The sequence below is a fragment of the Astatotilapia calliptera genome, chromosome 1, assembly GCF_900246225.1.
Source record: "Astatotilapia calliptera chromosome 1, fAstCal1.2, whole genome shotgun sequence".
In the NCBI taxonomy this organism is placed as follows: domain Eukaryota; kingdom Metazoa; phylum Chordata; class Actinopteri; order Cichliformes; family Cichlidae; genus Astatotilapia; species Astatotilapia calliptera.
Window position 1 is genome coordinate 12,489,564 of NC_039302.1, and position 21,126 is coordinate 12,510,689.

Here is a 21,126-nt window from a genome sequence, read left to right on the forward strand (position 1 = left end):
TTTTAACAAGGCAACTTGCCCTGGATACTAAGGCCCTTTATTCAATGTGTGTCAGTTTGATTACTTGTTTGCAAATCTGACTGAAATTGCAATAAGCTAGGGTGCTTTATTTATCCCCACAGATGGGAAATTCCTTTCACACACAACCTTTAACTTAGTATAAAGGAGCAGGTTTCATAGGGATGAGGGAATGGGGAACGGGGCTGGAACAGAGGAGGATTCAGCGCAAATAAGATATACGTGAATCCCAACATAAATGACTCAATATCCTAAAATTGCCAGAGGAATCCTATCATAAAAATAACACTAATCCAATACATCCAGAGAGTGGCACAAAAAAAATAATACCATAAACTTCACATAGAGAGTTGTTAAAACTTTTGAGAGATCCTTGCCATACAAGGTGCAGTATAAGACATATTTTAGCGCAAGTGCTGTTGTTTTTAGCTATTCCAAAGTTGTGTACCTTTACAGGTCACACCAAAACCTGTACGCTTAATTTTGTTTTTTGTTTTTTTACGTGTTATATGTGTTGGAGGCATTACACATTGTGACAAGCATACAAAGTCTTTTGTTAACTCTAAATATACATAACAGAGGCAATATGAAAGATAGATTTTCTTAGCATAGCCTAACTCCAGAGTACTTGTTGATATCTGAGTGCCTGTCCCAGACATGACACAGCTGTAGGCTACAGTTTGCTGTGTGTAGTTTACCTGAGAGCAGTCTGTTCACAGTCATGTACTTTACACAGCTTACAGACAAACTGTCTGTCTGCCCTCTGTCTGTTTTTTTCTTCGGTCAAGTCTAAATACAGACTTGTGGCTCTGCCCCAGCGAAAACAGTCCTGAGCGGCAGGAATGCAGCTTTCAGGCCGGACAGCAGCGGCTCCTCCGTCAGACGTGACGTCGCTGTTTCCCCGCTGAAAAACCAGACTCGACGGAGGAAGTTTTTGTACGAGGGGAGGAAAGAAAGAAAGAAGAAGGGAAAAAAAAGAAACCCCCCAAACACCCCCTGCGCCTCTGATCTTCGGAATGTGCGGACATTGGCTCTCCAACGCTGCATCCCGCTGTCGAAATGTTCATCCAGTTGTACCGCTGCGTGGACTCCGCGCCTGTTCTGGCGATTATTTGCGTGACTGTGTTGTTGGCGAAAGGCTGTGTGTGTGTCACTGAAGACGAGGACGATGAAGTCCTGGAGAAAAAACAGCTCGTGGAGTTTTACAGTAAGTTACCAGCTGGTCCCTTAGTAGAAGTTTAATTGCCTACATGATGGGACGCATAACGCATGTAGTAGTTCCCTTTTTTCATATTTCATGAAGATGTTGTTTAACATCAGGGAATTGTGCATGGAGGGGGTGATCTAAAGACTCACCTAAACTCTCCTCAGGTCTGAATAGAGGTCTGTGGACCACAGTTTGAACCCCACAGCTGCACCAGGCTCACATTTCTTGCTGTTTTTTTTCTCAATTCTCCCCCGTGTGTGTGTGTGTGTGTGTGTGCATGTGAGCATGCAGTCTGTTTATTATGAGCACAATAGGCCAGTGAGTCATTCGAGTGATAAGCAGTTGGGTTATTCTGGGAAAATGTCAAACATTCACCTTTGCATGTGTGAGACTGCTGATTTTCTCCATCTTTCGCCATCTTACATCCCCGCGTTTTAGAGAGCTTTGCATCATATTGGCATATCCAGCTTCTTAAAGGTGAAGATCTGGGCATGTTTAAACGACGAGTTAGTCAAAAATATCTGCAACTTACTGAACTGTAAGGAAAGTTATGAGCAGCAACCACAGTTTGTTTACTTTTGTTCAGATCAGCCCATGTTCTCGTCCAGAATGCAATCAAATACAGTGTGCACATTAAAAACGCAGAGGAAGAATATCTGGACACTGAAAATGCCCTTTTGGTGATGGATGTGCACACCAGCATCTTTTTTTTTTAAACCAATTGAGCCATGTAAATTCTCACCGAACAATTTTAGTTATTTGTTTTAGATCCGGTAACATATAATGCTGATTTTCTTTGTCTGTACAAACTAGCAAGATGCAGGAAGAGATGATTCATTCACACTCTTTTCATCTCCGCTGCTTGGAATCATCCTCTCTCTTTGTTTGAGTATCCAGTTACAAAAGACCATGATTTGTTTCTAAACACAAGGCCTTCCTCGAGCTTGAATATTGCTCCGTCAGATATGGAAATGCGGAAAAGCATGTCTTTGTACTTTACTTTTTGATCTCTGAAGCTGAATGCATTCCCTGTTGTTTACGGCACACGTTCACATGAATTGCCCCACATTGCCCCGTTTTCAATCACTTCCTACCAGAGAAAGGTCTGTTTATCCTGGAGAGTGAGCCGCTGAAGCAGTGCATCTCAGCAAATCGCTCGAAACTAGTGCTGGAGGACTGCGAGCGTCCGACGCGCCGCATGCTGTGGAAGTGGGTCTCCCAGCATCGTCTCTTCAATCTGGGCACCAGCGCGTGCCTGGGCCTCAACATTTCCGACTCGACGCAGCCCCTCGGGATGTTCGAGTGCGATGTGTCCCTCCCCGTGCTGTGGTGGCGCTGCAGCGGAAACACGCTGTATGGAGCGTCCCAGTGGAGGGTGACTGTGGTTCGAGGTTTAGTGGCGGTAAAGAAAAACATTTACCATCAGTGGAAGAGGTACAACACTCCCAGAGAGGGTCCCTGCTCATATCCATATGAAGGTAAACAACCCAAAACTTCCTGTGTGCCTTGTCTGCACAAGATATTTCTGACATCAAGTGAAACTTGGCATGTTTTGTTTACAGATATCCACACTTTGTTGGGGAATGCACATGGAATGCCTTGTGCCTTTCCTTTTAAATACAACAACCAATGGTACTCTGAGTGTACTACTGAGGGGCGTGAGGACCACCTTCTGTGGTGCTCAGCCACCTCTCGCTACGATAAAGGCGAAAGATGGGGTTTCTGTCCAGTGCAAGGTAAACCAGACACACAGACGCACCAGTGCAAGAAAGGAAGACAAGTCATCACAGGCCGTTGTTGCTGCGTGCTCATGTTATCTTCGTCACTTTACCTTTGTGCTTATCAGTTTTCATTTGTCTGTTTTTTCATAGTTTCCGGTTGTGAGCACTTCTGGGAGTCAAACCAGGAGTTGCGCGCATGTTACCAGTTCAACCTGTACACTATCCAAACCTGGAGTCAGGCGCTGTCTACCTGCCAGGCCCAAGGTGGAAATTTGCTCAGCATCACCAGCCTGGGAGAGCACAAGTATATCAGAGGTACCGCACATGTTAAAAAAGACACTAAAACTGTTTTTATCTAGGATGAGTGCCACCCAGCGTGGTCTTCTGCTGCTGTAGTGTTGTGCATTCAGAGATGCTCTTCTGCATACCTTTGTTGCAGTTACCTGCGTTACTCTTGCCTTCCTATGAGCTCAAAGCAGTCTTATCATTCTCTGCTGACCTGTGGAATCACAAAGGCATTTTCATCCATACATTCTCGTTAAACTACCTTTCTTCCCCATTCTAATTATCCTCGTGAGCATGTGCACGTCTACATGCATTGAGTCGCTGCCATGTGATTGGCTGATTAGATATTTGCATTAACAAGCAGCTAAACCGGTGTACCTAAAAAAGTGTCCCATGAGTGTATATTCAGTTATGTCCGAAGTGTATTTTAAGAACTACTACAACACTTTTCTGTGTTTGCATCTTGTGGTAGATCGAATGGCGAGCGTTGGGGCGATGGTGTGGACTGGGCTGAACCACATTAAGGATGGGCATGGATGGGGGTGGTCTGACGGAGCCCCTCTGTCACTGGTGAATTTCACCACAGGTACTGACTACTGGTTTATCCAGGACCAAGTGAGAGGGAAATTTAAAAAGTACCCCACATTTTCACTAATGAGAATATTAGAAATGCCTCTCCAACAAAGGCAAAAAAGAAGTCATTTTATCATGAAGCATAAAAGACTTATTTTATAAAACCTATGTTATAGAAGTTTCATCTAAAATAGCCTTTTCATCTGATGTACATCGACAGCTCTGTCAGGACTTAAACATCCCTCCATCTTAACACTTTAATGTTTAAATATGTCTAGCTGCAAAACTTTAACTTGTGTAACTGATGAGGAAATAAAGCCAACAAAGCTTTTTTACCATTTGTGCCCGTCAGATCTCCCAGCCAGCCCGCTACAGGACAATAAACAGTGTGGGGTGTACTCAGGATTCGAGGGTCACTGGCAGAGTCTATCCTGTGAATCTGCTCTGCCTTACATCTGCAAGAAGACACCTAACGACACGCGTGGAGCTGAGCCACTAGGTGAGAACATGTTAACGCGCAGGAGACACAAACATATTGGAGACCTCTCTGCATCCTTGGAGGTATCTGTGCTGTGCTGTGCCCTCACATATCTGAACCCCCAAAATCCAGTTTGTTTGAGTTGTGAGGGTAAGACCAGCTGCAGTTCAGCTGGACTCTGGCACATGACTCTATCCATGCCCCGACATGGATCTCAGATGTTTCCACAGCCATAGCTGCATCTGTAAATACTGCTTTTTTAAGTAAGAAATTTAAAAAAAAGTATAGGGCAGTGAGAGTGCAAGCCAGGGGAGGAATGTGGACAGGAAACAGTCGTGCTCGAGCTCAGTACAAGGCAGCTGCGTCCAGTGTGAATATGCCCTTAGAACGTGACTGGGCAGCTGCACTGCACCTGGGGGCCGAACCTTTGGCCTTCCTCTGTGTTGCGCTTTTGGCAGCTAGACCAAAAATAATGTCTGCAGCTTTGAATATTCTGGTCTGGCTTATGTCTCCTCTCCCTTTGCAGAGAACTGGCAGTATATCGATACCGAGTGTGCGGATGGCTGGTGGCCTCACAATGGTTTTTGCTACCGAGTGCTGCCAGAAGCAGAAGCGGGAAGCTGGGAGGAGTCTTCTCAGGAATGTCATTCTTACGGGGCAAATCTCACCAGCATCCACTCCTTGTCTGAGGTGGAAATGCTGGTCAACCTCCTGGCTAACTGTAAGGAGTGTTATGCAATCCAGATATTTCGTGCTGTGTTTGTTATCCACCCTAAATGCTAAATTCTGCGGCGTGTGTGTGTGTGTGTCCTCATATTTGACAGATTCTGGGGGGAGTACAGAGGTGTGGATTGGACTTTGGAAACAGGCGTTATTGCCAGCTGTAGAGTGGTCTGATGGCTCACCAGTAACTCTCACTCTCTGGCACCAGTATCACCCTCTTCATAACCTGACGGATGGAACACTGTGTACCAAAGTGGACAGGAAGGTGGGAAACCCTGTGTTGGTGTAAGAACGCTGCAGTATTTACATTTCTGATTAAGCTGCCCGTTTAAAAAACAAACAAACATCTCATTAAATGAAATGTTAAATATGCCCACTTCTAGCCTTTTATTATTACCAACAGTTGAACAAAGGATATTTCACCCTAATCTATTACCAGGAAAAGTGCCAATCTCATTTTTCAGTAGCTGAATGCATTTCCATCAGACTCCATTAAAGCAGGTTTTAATGGACTCGTGATTAATAAGCTACAGAAATAGCCGCCAATTTATTCTCTGTCAATTAGCTAATAAATTAACCATCTAATTATGTCAGGGTTAATCACTTTATAATGTTTGAATGCATTCATCACGGAACGCATCATCTTTGAACACATCTTTCACAGAGTGGCAACTGGCTGCTAGCGTCATGTGACGAGCGACTGGCTGCTGTGTGCAGAAGAGAGAGCCAGAATGGCGTTCAGCACCACGGAACCTGGGATGAGGGCTGTCCTGAGGTAGGGAAACAAGAATACCCCCAAACACACACAAGTTCAAATGTGCGATTTCTTTGAGCAAGATATAAGAAGTCATCTTTTGGCAATATGTGAGCTTTAAACTTTGTCACATTATATGACGGCATGACACTAAAACGACCTCCGATAAACATTTACTCGCAGCAGGGCAAAGCTGAGAAATCAAAAGAAACATCTACAAGACTTGGGGTTAGAACTGAATCATTATGGTACTTGTCTTTACTTTCAAACATGAAAGTATTGCTTTTTTACAGAAAAAAATAGCTATATAGTGAACATTGTAAAAATTAATATTAATATGTAATATTTAAGTATTTAGATTTTTTTCATTCTGATGAGAAACTTGACACTAAAAAAACAACTTATTTCTAGTTTTTCAGGCATATTGTGTGCTGTGTAGCATTAAAATAGCTCCACAGAGATCAGGACTTGCGTTAGAAAGTGCCACATGTCTGCTGTGGTTCAATTTCTGGGCATTCTGCTCCTTCAAATGCACAATTAGCTGACTCATTCAACCTCTGACGTGTTGTCTGGCATGCATGTTGCTCCTTGACTGTGTTCAAAGGAATATCAGACTCCTGAGTCATCAGGGTGCTTCATGCCCTGAAACAGGAGGCCAGAAATTACCCCGATGACACAGTATCAGTGGACATGCTCGAGTAGTCTGTGAATTTTTCTGACAATATTTAAAGAATCAAAACAAACTAGACAGGAAACAGGAGCGACGGGGGGGGGATGTGGGGGTTTTCTCACCTCTTGTCCAAGCACGCTCACCACATTACACACACACGCACACGCACAGGCGTGTATTCTTGCTGATATGCATATTATTACAGTATTATCATGTTAGAACAGATGTAACAGGTGAGTTTTAGCAGTTATGTCAAAAGGATATTTTATTTAACATAACTGGCTTAAGTGCGATTTTTATAAGGCAGAAATATGATTGTTGAGTGCTTTAATAAATAGAATAGAATAGAATTCAACTTTATTGTCATTGCACATGCACAGGTACAGGGCAACGAAATGCAGTCTGCATCCATCCAGAAGTGCTTTAGCCATGAGATAGATATATTACAATATATTAGCAATAATATAGATATGTAAGTATATTACAGAAATGGGTCTATTATGGTATGTAGAATTAAGTTCTACAGTTGTAGAATTAAAAATTATCGTATTATACAGAATGATAAAGACATATCGTTTGACTTATTTATCAGCCAGTATTAGTTACACTATATTGCTAAAAGAAGCAGTCTGCGTGTTGGACCAAAGAATTGATTGTGGACTTCAGGCGGACCAGGAAACCCTTGACCCCTGTTTCAATCCAGGGGTCGATGTGGACATTGTAGAGGACTATAAATACCTCAGATTACACATAGATAATAAACTGGACTGGGTTAAAAACACCACTGCGCTCTACTGGAAGGGCCAGAGTCGTCTCTATTTTCGGAGGCGGCTGAGGTCTTTTAACATCTGTCTGACAATGCTCAGGATTTTTTACAAGTCAGTTGTGGTCAGTGCTGTCCTCTATGCTGGTGCATGCTGGGCCAGCAGGTTAAGGGTTGCAAATGCCAACAGACTCGATAAACTTATCTACAAGGCCAGTAATCTTGTGGGGACGGAGCTAGACTCCCTTAAGGTGGTGTTGGAGATCCGGATGTTGTCCAAGATAAGGACAATGCTGGATAATGCCTCCCACCTTCTCCATGACGTGCTGGCCAGTCACAGGAGAACATTCAGTGAAAGACTGAAATGACCCAAACGACCAAAGAACAACACAGGAAATCAATCCTGCCCATCTAATCCACACTACAGAGTGCAATAGTTACATCCTTTTGCACACGCTCTACAGTAAAATAGCAAATCACAAGTTTTACAGGTTAGAGTAAAATGTCAATCATATATATTTCATCTGTGTGACTGTAACTACATAATTTCATTAGGGATTAATAAAATATTGTGATTCTGATGATTGATGAGAGCAGAGTCAGGCAAAGCATAAACAACTAATCTACAACTTGTAACAATTAAACTAGATTATTTTTAAACTGCTCTGTCGTCTTATCTTAGCAAGGACTCATAAATAGCAACACATAACAAATGGTAGGAAAATCTATTTATGTTTCATGTGTCTGAAAGAAAAAGATATCGGCTGACAGTTTGTAAAACGCCTTCATTTGTGTGCACAAGCTTAATTTTTGGAGATTATAGAGAAAATAGTAACTGTAGCACTATTTGGCTGAAATGATGTTTTCACAGAAGAAGCATCTCAAATTCTGCCTGTGCTGACTGATCTGTTAATAAAATCTTCATTTTTTTTCTAAACCCTGAATGTATTGTCCGTGTGTAATAACCGTATATGTAACTACAGCAACCGATCGAGCATGATAATTAGAGATTACAGCCTCTGCGGTAAAACCAAAGATCAGTTCCAAGCACCAAAACAATAACTGCAACGTTTTTTCTAGTCTTGTGTTTTGGAAAACCTAATTTTTCTTTTTTTGGTTAACAGTAGCGGCTTCGAGTGTGGTCTTCTGCTGCTGTAGCCCATCTGTTTCAACTTTCTATGATGTGTAGCAAGTACAGAGATGGTCTTCTGCATACTTTGGTTGTAACGAGCGTTTGTTTGAGTTACTTTTGCTTTCTTACCAGCTCAAAGCAGCCTGGGAATTCTCATCTGACCTCTAACATCAACAAAGCATTTTCTCCCAGAAAACTGCTGCTCGCTGGATATTTTCTCTTTTTTTCTGGACCGTTCTATGTAAACCATGGAAATGGTTGTGTGGGAAAAAACCCAGCAGATCAGCAGTTTCTGAAATACTCAAACCAGCCCATCTGGCACAAACAACCATGCCACGTTTAAAGTCACTTAAATCACCTTTTCTCTCTACTGTGTTGCTCAGTTTGAATTCTGCAGGTCATTGTGACCATGTCCACAGGACTAAATACACTGAGTTGCATTTAGAGTTTTGCATTAATGAGCAGTTGAGGAGGTTTGTCTAATAAAGTGGAACGGGACTATATGTGTGAAACTGTCATACTTTTACTTACATTACCATAACAGAAAAGTATAGAAAGCCATATTCTGTTGCAGTCTGTACTGAGGTCCTGACCACTCGTGTCTACACGTCAGGGATCATTATTCACTATAAGTAAATAATAGCTGCTGTGCCATGTGCTTAAATATACCTTTCAGCTTTCTGTCTCAGAAAATCCCGTTGCTTTATAAGAGCTGCCTCGATTTAATAAAGATGGGGGAAAAGACTCCTACAAACAGCTGTAGGCAACAACCAAAATGTCAGCTCCTGTTAAGCTTCTGGCTAAACCTGGATTCGAATCAGTGGCATGAGGGGATGATTGTTCAGCCTCATTAATCTAACCTGTTACGGCACCAGGGACATTTCAGCGAGTAATAGATGGAAAGCTGTAGAGCAAAGCACATGAGGCAAAACCCGAAAATCTGTAAATAGAAGCACCATGCATATTTACCTCTATCGCTGCTCTTTAAGATAAGATAAGATAAGATAAGATAACCTTTATTAGTCCCACACGTGGGAAATTTGTTTTGTCACAGCAGGAAGTGGACAGTGCAAAAGTTATGACGCAAAAATTAGAATACAATAAGAATAAATACAGTACACAGCTGTACAGAATAGAATAAAATAATATACTATATACAGTAGAATAAAATAGAATAAAAATATACAATAAGATAAAAATAGAATACGAATGCTATATACATCTGAGTAAAAATACAACGATGCCAGAAAAGATTATTGCACTTAGTGTTATTGCACATGTGTGGATGTGTGTGTTTGTTCAGTTAAAGTCTTTATTATGGAGTCTGACAGCAGTGGGGAGGAAAGACCTGCGAAATCTCTCCGTCCCACACCGTGGGTGCCGCAGTCTCCCACTGAAGGAGCTGCTCAGTGCTGTCACAGTCTGCTGCATGGGATGGGAGACGTTGTCCAACAGGGATGACAGCTTAGCCGCCATTCTCCTGTCACTCACCACCTCCACTGGGTCCAGAGGGCATCCTAGAACAGAGCTTTAGATAGTTTATTGAACAGGAGTGCTGAAATGTGAACAATGATGACGAAAGGCAAAACCTGTCTAACCTATAAATCCGATTTTTCTTATTTTGGAGTTAAACAGTGAGAGAGAGCCTGATAACGGGTGTTTTTGTGGGGGTGGTTTTAGGGCTGGAAGAAGCACGGCCATTCCTGTTACATGGTGACAGGTCAAGAACAGAGCTACGAAGATGCCCTGATGGGGTATTACTGCAAGGGTTCTCTTCTCACTGTGGAAAACAGGTGATTTATCAATTCATTTTTGAATTTGTCATTTTAAGTTTTTACTCACATTTTGCCATTCTTCTTACTTTTCTCCTCTCTTGCTCCACCTGCTGGCAGGTTTGAGCAGGCATTTGTCAACAGTCTGCTGAGTGAAAGTGGGGCCAAAAGTAGCATGTATTACTGGATTGGTCTCAGGGACCAAGACCAGGGGAGGAAGGGAGAGTACAGATGGCTTCATCATAACGGCTCCTCTCTGCCTCTCACCTTCACAAACTGGAATAAGCACCAGCCAGGTAGCCCAGTGTTTGGAAATGTTTGTTTTTTAATTTGACATTAGTAATACAATCGGATTCGTAAACTTTTTCACTCTTTTTTTTAATACTCCTACATCTTCTGCTTTCACTAGTCAGCACCGGTGGCTGTGTCGCTATGTCAGGAGGACCTGCTCTGGGCCGCTGGGAGGTGAAAGACTGCAAGGTTCACAAGGCCTTGGCTGTGTGTAAGCAGAACATCAGGAGCTACCATGATGTTCAGCTGCCAGAGCATCACATTGATGCCTACGCCCCGTGCCCCCCAGGGTGGGAATCAAACTCTGGGCTGCTCCACTGCTTTAAGGTTAGATTATCCTCCTATTTTTTTATAACACTAAACAAATCACCATGCACTCTATCTGATGTGGATATTTGCTTTTTTGTTTTGTTTATCACGCTAAGGATCACTGGGGACGGTGTCCTATCCCATCATGCACTATGCAACAGGCAGGGCTACCTGGGGTCTCACACATTCACACTGACAGGCAATTTATTTTCCTGATTTCCAATTTCAACCAGCTCTACATTTAATAGTTATTTTCATTATCAGTTAAAACGTCTCCTATAGTATCTGTTTACTCCAGTTTACAGCTGCAAGATATTTACTTCAATACAATAGACAGATCCTAAAAGACATTTTAGGGTCTAGAGCTTATTAACTGTCTGTCGCTTGACTAATGAGTCGATCAGCTTACTATCCCAGCTCTGAAAATGCGTCTCAGTGTGTGTTTGTTTGATCAGTACTGCACTCCCACACTGGTTTTATTGAAAACCCATCCCCCGGATGGCTATAATTTTGCTGTTGCCTGCCTTCTATGAACATCTTCTTTGAGCTGTTCCCTTATAAACGAGGGATCGCGGCATATTTGATTTAACACATGTTTACACCACGCTGCCCTTCTGAAGCAACTCACAGCAGGATCAGTGTCCCCCCCACCCCGGTCTCAAACTGGAACCTTTAGGAAGTTAGGCAGATGTGTAAACCACTTGTCTATCCCCGCCATACATCATTATTGCTAATAGGATTGATGTTTTGATATGTTTCCTCTCTTTCTTGTTTATAGAAAAAGGTGTGGAATAGCTGAAAAAATAGTTAAAATGCAGCACATCTTACTATAAAACTGACGCAGCGCTACAAATCAAAAGCGGGATGGAATAAACCATTATTTTTAGACATAACACCCCACTGCCAAATTGTACCCCAGCTATCAGCATGTTTCCGAGCAACGAGCACATAATGGGATACATTTCTGTTCTTTGGACCCTGTAACCCTCAGCTGACTCCAAGTGTTGCTCTTCCAGGTGTTCCACAGTGAGAAAGTCCTGATGAAGCGCTCCTGGGTGGAAGCAGACTTCTTCTGTCAGGCCCTCGGGGCTCAGCTGGCCAGTTTCCAACACTATGAGGAGCAGGTGTTTGTTAAACAGCTCCTCAGTACCATGTTTGAAGGGTTGGTACTCATCAGTACAGGAATGTTATGGGACGATTGAGATGATTTTGTTTTATGTGCTTGGAGGAGTGAATATAGAGTTTAATTATTTGGTTTTGGAGAGCAGATGTCCACCTTTTTTATGGTGTTAGTTTTTTAGTTGTGTGTAGGAGACTTAGATTAGTTAAGTTATTTAACGCAGCAATCTCGATATCAAGAACAAGGACAAGGTGACCGCAGATTCTGAAGTTACATCAGGGCGTCTTCATTTCCAGATAAGACTGATTTAACTCTCTGACGCATATTTCTCAGATTCACGTAAGAAAGACGTCACTCAAATTAGAGATAATTAATCTCAGGATGTCTTTGGGGTCACTTTGACTTTTTTTTTGGTTCATGTTTTCTTAAAAATATGTTTTACATTAAGCTTAAAAAATGTGCAGACACAAGTTGTAAAATGAGTTTCTCATGTAGATCAGAGCAGGCCAGGACTTTGAAGCCCTGAAGTCATACATTTGTCTATTTTTACATGTAAACGGAAAAACAGTCATCAGGTTCTCATGTTTGTTTTGTGGCAGCAGCTCGGAAATATAAACATGAAACAAATGGTCAGCCAATGCAGTGTTGCTAAGGGGGTGGGCTATGACTTCATTTCTAGGTCTTGGGAAAAAAACGAATCAAGGTTTATTTTGTATGACTGCAGAGGATGAAACCAAAAAGAAATTAACACATTCAAGTCCATTTTACAATCTCAGTTTAAAATAGCACACAGCTGTCAATCTGATCATTACAAAAAACATACTTATCTATTTTATATAAATGTTTTTATTGATGTATATAAATGTTCCCCTCACATATTTGTTAGTTTTTCTTACATGAACAGATACAATAATACACACACACACACACACACACACACACACACACACACACACACACACACGCTTATATAAAATTGAGAAAAACAAACAAAACAAAACAAAAACTAAGATATTAATCAGCTGGTAGAACGTTTAATTACTTGCAATAGTTTACGAAGGGGCCCCAGATACGATAAAATTCTCTGTATTTGCCCTTCGCCACAAGGCCTATCTTTTGCAATTTAAAAAATGACATCACATCTCTAAACCAAAAGGAAACTGAAGGTCTCCTTTGAAGATTTCCAAAGGAGTAAGATGCAACGTCTAGCCAAAAGTGATGTAAAGGCTAATATTTTGAAGTGTGTAGGGTCGGTTAGACCAGTGTTGACTGGAAGCCCAAAAACAGCTAGAAAAGGGTCCGTGCAGATTTGGGTCCCAAGAGCCTTGGAAAGAATAACTGACTCCAGAAGCCATGGAGTCTTGGGGACAGAAAGAACATGTGACCTAGGTCACATGGGCTGGCATGACATCTCTTACACTGATCCATCACTTGTGGGTAAATCTCAGAAAGACGAGACTTTGAATAGTAAACCCTGTAGCACTTATCTATTTTGATGTATATATACAGTTTTGTTTTGCACAGCAAAGACTTTGATGGGTTTTGAGGATTTTAATTGAAGATCATTTGTAGACGGAGGATCTTTCACTTCTAGGAGAACTGCCTGGCTCTGTGGCAACAAACTGCACAATCCAAATAAGATGGAAATGATGAGATTAAATCTACAGCTAAATCCAAAATATAAAACAAGGGAAACTGTTTCTCCTCACAAAGGCTAGACAGCCTTCCAAGGGGTGATGGGAGGAAAATCATTGCCGAATATCCGAGTCCTAAAAGGTTAGAAGACCCGTTTATCTGTGGCTGTGTTTGTACTGTGCTTCTCTTTTTTCAGAACAGAGGTTCGTCGGTTCTGGGTGGGTTTAAACAAGAGAGACCCTGAATATGCCGGAGCTTGGGAGTGGTCTGATGGTTCTCCTGTGAGTACACAGAGACATTCACGGAGTGTCCTGGTGACCCATCAACGCTCCGTGGAGTGTTACAGATTTGTCTTTGTGCAGGTGGTGATGTCGTTCATTGATGATAAGAGCGAGGAGGATGACAGGAGGGACTGTGCTGCGTACAGTGACCTGACCAACACGTTCATGCCGCAGCTGTGCGACTCCAAACATGAGTGGATCTGTAAGCTTTCCAGAGGTAAACACGCACAAACACATTCACCTGCACTATCTACACACACATGCTGCTTATACACACATCAGGACTGCATCATTTACCAAACTCTGTTTTACATTGCAGGTGATAAACTGAACAAACCCTACTGGTACACTGAGCGTAAGTAAAGATTGTCTTTAGTTTCAACATTTGGGAACTTCATAGAGGGTTTCCTTTGTGTGTCTACAGTCTGCTGCTGGGTACGACTACATCATTATCATGTGACCTGCTAGATTAAAAAAAAAAGTTTTGAGAGAAAGTGCTAACCGACCATTTAATGAGCATAAAATCCAGCTCTGGTAGCAGGCTAAGCCAGAGCCACTTTTTCTATATTTGTGTCATAGCCAGGAGTTTGTCTATATGTAGTCCTATCTTATTACGTGAATTTGTGTCCTGTTTCTGTGCTTGTCCTCGGCCACAGAGAGCGAGCCCTGGGTGTTTTACCGTGGAGCTGAGTACCTGCTGGCCAAGCAGCCCTTTGACTGGCAAGCTGTCTCTCTGGCATGTCAGATGATGGGAGCCTATCTGCTGTCCATTCACTCCAAAGAGGAGCTCAACTTTGTCAAGGAACGCTTGCGGCGGGTCTGTTACTGCCGCTGCTCATAGACATGGATTCTACTTTAAATCTTTAAATTCACAACCTGTTAAATTCAATTCAATTCAGTTTTGTTTATCTAGCAAAAATCACAAAAACATATTGCAAGATAAAGACCCGACAATAATAAAGATCATCAAATGACCCCCTATGAGCAAGCACTGGGTGACAGTGGGAAGGAAAAACTCACTCAGACAGAACCAGGCTCAGGGAGGGGCGGGGCCATCGCAGGCTCGGGGAGAAAGACGGGACAAAATAATGAGATTCCACAGAAATCAGTTTTTATAATCACTTTGAGGTGGTAACAGAATTTATTTCCAGATTACTTGTTAGCATTTTATTTATTAGCATTTGTTTCTAACATTAATTGTATTATAATAGTATTTGATGCAATTAGTTAAAATATTACACAATTTCTTCTTTATTATATTCTAATTCCTACCACTTTAATAATTTAATTTAAATGTAATCAAATGGAAAATTATTCAATAATTTATTGAATACATACATAAATACAGTAAATATATATAAAAAATGTATTTTGATCATTTTAATACTCCTGATGAAGCTCGAATGGGCTAAAAAGTTGATTGTATTAAATTGTTTTTTGTCCCTGCATCACACCTGACCCTCAGTATACATTTTGCATCAGATAATTTTAATTTGACAATTTTTTTTAACAAAGTGGCATCAGCTGTTGTTGTTATTTTTTAATTATTGTTATTAAATTTTATTTATTGAAGTTGCAGGTCTAACATATCCCCACTACAGAACATGAAAGACAGACAGACTGTGTCGCTATTGTTGACTTCCAAACTTTGTTGGGCTTTTATAGCCACAGTAACCAGATAAAATTGAAAGTATTCAGTTAAATAAATCCACAATACATTAATATTGTAAAGCTACAATAAATACACATTAGCTGCAGAGAAACAAAAAAGCAAAACTGTTAGGAAATACAAAAAAAGGAAATACATTTTTTTTTTATTTTGATGATTATGATGCTTTAGTATAATTAATTAAAATGGCTGCAGCTCTAAATGTGCTTTTAGCACTAACCTTTGACCTGAACTGTGAAAGATGTAATATTTGTGACTGGTGTTACTTTATTTCACAGATGGCAGGCCTTAATGGAGAATGCTGATTGTCCATATTTAGATCAGCGATGTGGTATTTCACAGCTACCGTTCACCATGCTCCTAGCATCTCTAGCACTCTCTTGACTTTGGATGAATCTACAAGGAGGCTCCAGGGCTAGATTTTTTTAAACAGTTGAAATGTAATTTAAGAAAACAGAAATGAATGAAACTCAGAGCAAAGTGGTTTATATTTCTTTAAGATGTGTTTTCAATGATTTCTAATGTTAAACACTATTAATTCTCTTAGGATTAATGGTCCAGCTGAGTAATCCTACTTCCTAATTGCAGTGATTTCAGTGAAATCAGGACCTTTTGAGGCATTTTCTTGTTTTCAGAGATCCAGACAAACAAGCCAAATGAATGCGCTTAATCACAGAGGTTTGTCTCCATTGAATGGGCCACTACATCCATTCTTCAAACAGTTTACGCACACACTGATTGTACAAGCATGAACACAATGGATTTCCTGACTCGAGTGTTTACAGACGCATAGAGACAAGCTAAAATGCGCCTCATATGTGGACCCTTTAATGCTCGAGCGCTCCCAAAAAGCCTTTTGGATCGGACTAAAGAAGTCTCTTGTGGCGTCGAGGCTTGTGAGAGGATAATGAGAACAAAACAAGGCAGTGAAAGAGGCCAAGAACAGACTAAGCAGGGTGCCTGAAAGGCCCCTCATGTCAGGAGCTCTGAAAAGCCAATCTTCCGGCCTGGTGAAGGATGGCTCGCAAGTTTTCTTTGTCATTTATTTTCTGTTTACTGTGTCTCTTCAGCTCTCGCTGGGCCCGACTGAGTGGTGGATTGGCCTGTCCATTGGTCCGCCTGGACAGGAGGTCAGGTGTGTGGGGATTTTTTTTTGGAGCTTGTATCCCATTTCTGTTACTGTGAGTGAAAAAATGCTGATGTTATTTTATGAATGTCAGACGTGATTTATAAAATGCAGGTCTTTCGAAGGCCTGTGCGTAAAGGTGTGGTGTTCTGTTTCAGTTTGTGAAACTTGTAAAAGCGAGCAAGAGGAAATGAACTCACGCTGCAAACTATTGCAGATTTGGTGAAATGGGCCTTACATGACTAAGGAAAAGCAGCATAAACAACTGGCCTTTAAAGTGGGGGGAGGGACATAAAGTGGGTGAAAGACAGTGGAAAAAACAGAAAAAAGCTCATTTTTTTAAAATAAAAAAACTTAAACAGAAGTTGGAAAAAGTCACAAAATTGCAAAATATTTCAAACGTTAATAAATTAGAATTGTGAATAAAATTTAAAGCTAATCTTCACTGTCCATCACTTAAGTCTCTACTTAAACTACTTCTAGTCACTTACATAAAGTGACTAGAATAGCTGCAGTGAAATCATCTGTGTGGTCTCATGAGGAGACAGTAACATAAAGAACACGTTTCCATCAGTAACAACATCATCTCTTTAAGTTGATGTTTTGACGTGGAGAAAATCACTGCGTTCGTACCTCAATACTGCATTTTCTTTTTCTAATTTTGGGTTACAATTTGTCCAACATTTACATGGAAACATGACCGATATCGAGGCTCACAGCTGCAGCTTCAGGCGTTTGAGGTACGGTGGCTCACAGCACAGTTTGTAATGGGCAAATCTACTCCAGTTCACTTGTATGAGCATGACTGCATTTACATATTGGCCAGCAGTTGTTAATGTTAGCTTTAAAGCCAATTATATTAAGTATGAAAACAGCAGCAGTGAAACCCTGTCAGTCACAGGTAATGAGGTGGAGGTTAGTGCCAATGAAAAATGGGGTTATTAAGGTGAGAGCACTCAGGCGTGTAACAATCCTCATTAACAATTTTTTTTTCATGTATTCATTTGCAGGTGGAGTGACAAGACTACAGTAGACTTTCAGAAATTTGATGAAGTGGCTGTTGGCGATGATCTTCGGAGAAGAAGGGCGTGTGTCACCATGTCTTCTTCGTCAGGTAAGCGCGTGCACATGGAAACGCTCGCCCTCGTTTGCGTGTATTACCCTATGCCAGCGCTGAGATCTGCTCTGCACGTTGCAGGGAAGTGGGCACTGAGCAGATGCAGTGATCTCCATGGATACGTGTGCAAGAGAGAAACTGTATCTGTGGTGGAGACCCCCCGGGAACCGCACTACATTGGACGATGCCCGGAGAAATGGCTATACTTTGGACACAAGGTTCAGATAAACGCTTGTTGTCTGTGAAGGTTCTCAGTCATCCAGGTCATCGTAGTCTAAGGAGCTTGGAAAGAAAAGCGTCTGGACTTCTTTAAGTTGCTTGAAGACGTTTCCCTTCTCATCTGAAAAGCTTCTTCAGGTCTAAGAGTCAAATGGTGGAGAGTCCCAGATTTAAACCCAGTGGGAGTGACCCCCCAAAGAGGGACAAAGGATCCCCTGATGATCCTCTACCTAATCACATGAGCCAAGGTGTGAAAACGGGTGTGGGTCACAATCAGCCATGGTGTCGGGTGAGCTCATTGTGAAACCTGGCCCCACACTATCATGTGATTTCCTGAGGTCAGATTGCCCAGGGCGTGAGTGGGCGTTAGCAACATGCTCAGACAAAAACTGGTTCACCCAAAAGACAAAACTCCAAAACATAAACTTAACAATGTGGTGTATGCTGTACAGTGCAGCGAGGAATGCTCAGACCTCTACATTGGAGAGACCAAACAGCCACTTCACAAGCGCATGGCACAACATAGAAGAGCCATCTCCACAGGACAAGACTCAGCAGTTCATCTGCATCTAAAGGACAAAGGACACTCTTTCGAGGATGCCAATGTTCACATTTTGGACAGAGAGGACAGATGGTTTGAAAGAGGAGTGAAAGAAGCCATCTATGTCCACTGTGAGCGACCATCTTTGAACAGAGGCGGTGGTTTACGACACCAACTCTCTGCCATCTATAATCCAGTTTTGAGTTCCCTTCCCAGACGCCTTAACACCCACTCACACCCTGGGCCATCTGACCTCAGGAAATCACATGATAGGGGGCGGCCAGGTTTCACAATGAGCTCACCCGAAACCCTGGCTGAAATCTGGGACTCTCCACCCTTTGACTCTTACAAATGAAGAAGCTTCTCAGATGAGAGGTGAAACGTCTTCAAGCAACTTAAAGAAGTCCAGACGCTTTTCTTTCCAAGCTCCTTATAAACACTTGTTCACACACATGCACGCATATATTCAAATACAGATAATGAGACATTTGCATTAGTCTGTGGTAACTCTCCTAATCTGGTGATTCGTGCAAGGACACTGCAGCTCTCTAAGCTTGTTAAGTTGGCATATCTTTAATAGCAGCAGCTCATAATGTGTGCATATGTGCGCTTTTATTAATGCTGTTGTCAGCAACTAAAATTTTAGATATATATCTATAATACTTTTGTGCAGTGTCATACCTAAAATACATTATATCTTCACGTGCAACATTGTAATTTTTAGTTTATCCCACCAGATGAATTTATGCCACAGTCAATTGCTGCTCCTCATGCTGGTCAGGACTGAATCAAACTTGCACACAGCGATTGCCTAATGCGAGGATATCAGAGCCATTTATATGAGGGACCACACACAGCGGGCTATGATCTTAAGTGGGCCGGACCAGTAAAAATCCCCTTTCTGTCAGTATAAATAACTTTAGCTACATATTTAATCCCTGCAATAGGTCAGTATAAGAAAAAGAAGTGCAATTTCAACAGTTTAACCACATGTTTAAAAAAGCAACCAAAGCAATCTGTCAGCATGACTGTCAGGGCTTCAATTCTTAAAATAAATATTTAAAATTACAGAAAAAACTTCTGGTAGCTCATTGCCCAGACTCTTCTGTTATTATAAAGCTGGAAGTTTTTGTTAATTCACAAAACTTTTCTATTTTATTTATTTATTGTACTGTGGACACATTGTAAAAAAAAAACCCAGAAATATCTATTGTGGATAGATTATATTCAAATATAGATTTATGAAAATACAGTTAAATGTCCAAAGTCTTTTCCCTCCTTCACATTTCCCAAAGATGTCCAGTGGGTTGGGTTGGAGTATTGGCCGATTCTGACCCCCGGGCCTAATGTTTGACACCCATGGCCTTTCACAGCTTTCCCCTTTTCACAAAGATGAGAAGGTGAATACTTGCAAGATAACTTCCCAAAAACCTGCAGCTGCACTTTAGCCACTTCTCTACAAATGCATTTCGTTTACTAGAAGAGCTCACAGATGCTGGCAGGGATACCAAAACCAAATGTGTGCAAGTATTTCCCACAAGTAGCCTAAACACCCTCGAACACCGAGTAAAAACCGCTACAGCGAACATGAAAGGCAGGAAATAATAGTCGCTCTTTTCAGTAAATCATCTGCTTTGGCAGTTACTGCCTCTCGAAGCAAACCTGCTGTCACCGCCCTAATCACAGAGGAACCGGGCAATCTGCCAGTTCAGTCACCTCAGCAATCTGTAACTGTTCACTGTTAAGTAATATGTACAGTATATCTTATTAATAAACTGTGTTAGGTGTGTAGGAAATAAAATGTTTGCATCTGTTGACAATCTGTGTATTGCACACTACTCGACACTGCTACCACATTATTATTACGAAGAGCAAACTGCGCAAAAGTGGCTCATTTTACCGTCTGTGCTTCCTCTAAATTCCCAGCTGCATTTGGGTTTAAAGTAGGATGTTTGTGTTTCCATTCACTGTTTCTGGACTGTTGTGTTTTTAAAGAGCAGCTTCCCCCCCCCCCCCCACCCTGACAGCACTCGAGCTGCATCAACCTCACAAGAACCAGCACATGCTCACATGAAGCCATATCAATCGATGATGAATGATTGTTTAAATTGTGGATTTTTTGGCATCATCGAAACGATTATTTTGAAATAAATGCAATAGGAAAAATTCTGGTAAAGACTTGACACAGGATCTGAGAGATGCATCTGACCCTTCAGTTCATCCATCTACTTTTCACTGAAGCTTCAGCAGAAATGTTATCAGTGGAAGGGTGGCTGTCAAGAAGCCATTCCTAAGGAAGGGAAACATGGAGAAAAGGCTGAGGTATGCCAGATTACACAAGAACTGGACTGATGAAGTGAATCCAAATTTCAGTGTTTACACAGAAGATCAGGAGAGGTACAACATCTGTAACATCTGGTGGCATCTGTAAAACACGGTGGAGACTGGACTGGATTTCAGACAGGGATGTTGGGAATGTTGTCAAAATTAATGCAATTATGAAGGCAGAAAAGTAGCGTTGGAGTTTGATCCAACATCTAATGCCATCTGGAAAGTATCTAATTGTTGCCTTTCTTATTTTTTTTGCCTTATATGCTATAATTCCATGTATGTTTATGCATTTAAAAAATTGCTGCAATTATTTCCTACTTTCCTCGAAAACTCCAAAAAAATGAGAGGTGAGAGAGGCTTAAGACTTTTGCACAGTACTAGAAGGGAGAGA

The 21,126-nt window shown here is 41.5% G+C and overlaps 1 protein-coding gene across 3 annotated transcripts in view; it reads left to right on the plus strand.

Moving 5' to 3' along the window:
* The first annotated feature begins 425 nt into the window (after positions 1-425).
* pla2r1 (phospholipase A2 receptor 1) overlaps positions 426-21,126 on the plus strand; it is a 31,581-nt gene continuing 10,880 nt past the window's right edge. Inside the window, exons 1-20 of one of the 3 annotated variants that reach the window (XM_026164697.1) lie at positions 464-1,225; positions 2,323-2,703; positions 2,788-2,961; positions 3,097-3,261; positions 3,704-3,817; positions 4,157-4,303; positions 4,809-5,003; positions 5,107-5,270; positions 5,670-5,780; positions 10,005-10,117; positions 10,217-10,392; positions 10,506-10,714; positions 11,713-11,858; positions 13,648-13,732; positions 13,814-13,949; positions 14,052-14,087; positions 14,389-14,549; positions 16,472-16,536; positions 17,538-17,641; positions 17,726-17,862. In XM_026164697.1, coding sequence (XP_026020482.1) covers positions 1,078-1,225; positions 2,323-2,703; positions 2,788-2,961; positions 3,097-3,261; positions 3,704-3,817; positions 4,157-4,303; positions 4,809-5,003; positions 5,107-5,270; positions 5,670-5,780; positions 10,005-10,117; positions 10,217-10,392; positions 10,506-10,714; positions 11,713-11,858; positions 13,648-13,732; positions 13,814-13,949; positions 14,052-14,087; positions 14,389-14,549; positions 16,472-16,536; positions 17,538-17,641; positions 17,726-17,862 — 2,967 coding nt within the window. In that variant the 5' untranslated portion in view covers positions 464-1,077. Of the gene's footprint in view, positions 1,226-2,322; positions 2,704-2,787; positions 3,262-3,703; positions 3,818-4,156; positions 4,304-4,808; positions 5,004-5,106; positions 5,271-5,669; positions 5,781-10,004; positions 10,118-10,216; positions 10,393-10,505; positions 10,715-11,712; positions 11,859-13,647; positions 13,733-13,813; positions 13,950-14,051; positions 14,088-14,388; positions 14,550-16,471; positions 16,537-17,537; positions 17,642-17,725; positions 17,863-21,126 lie in introns of all 3 variants that reach the window. The other 2 variants (XM_026164707.1, XM_026164690.1) reach the window with 2 other exon arrangements.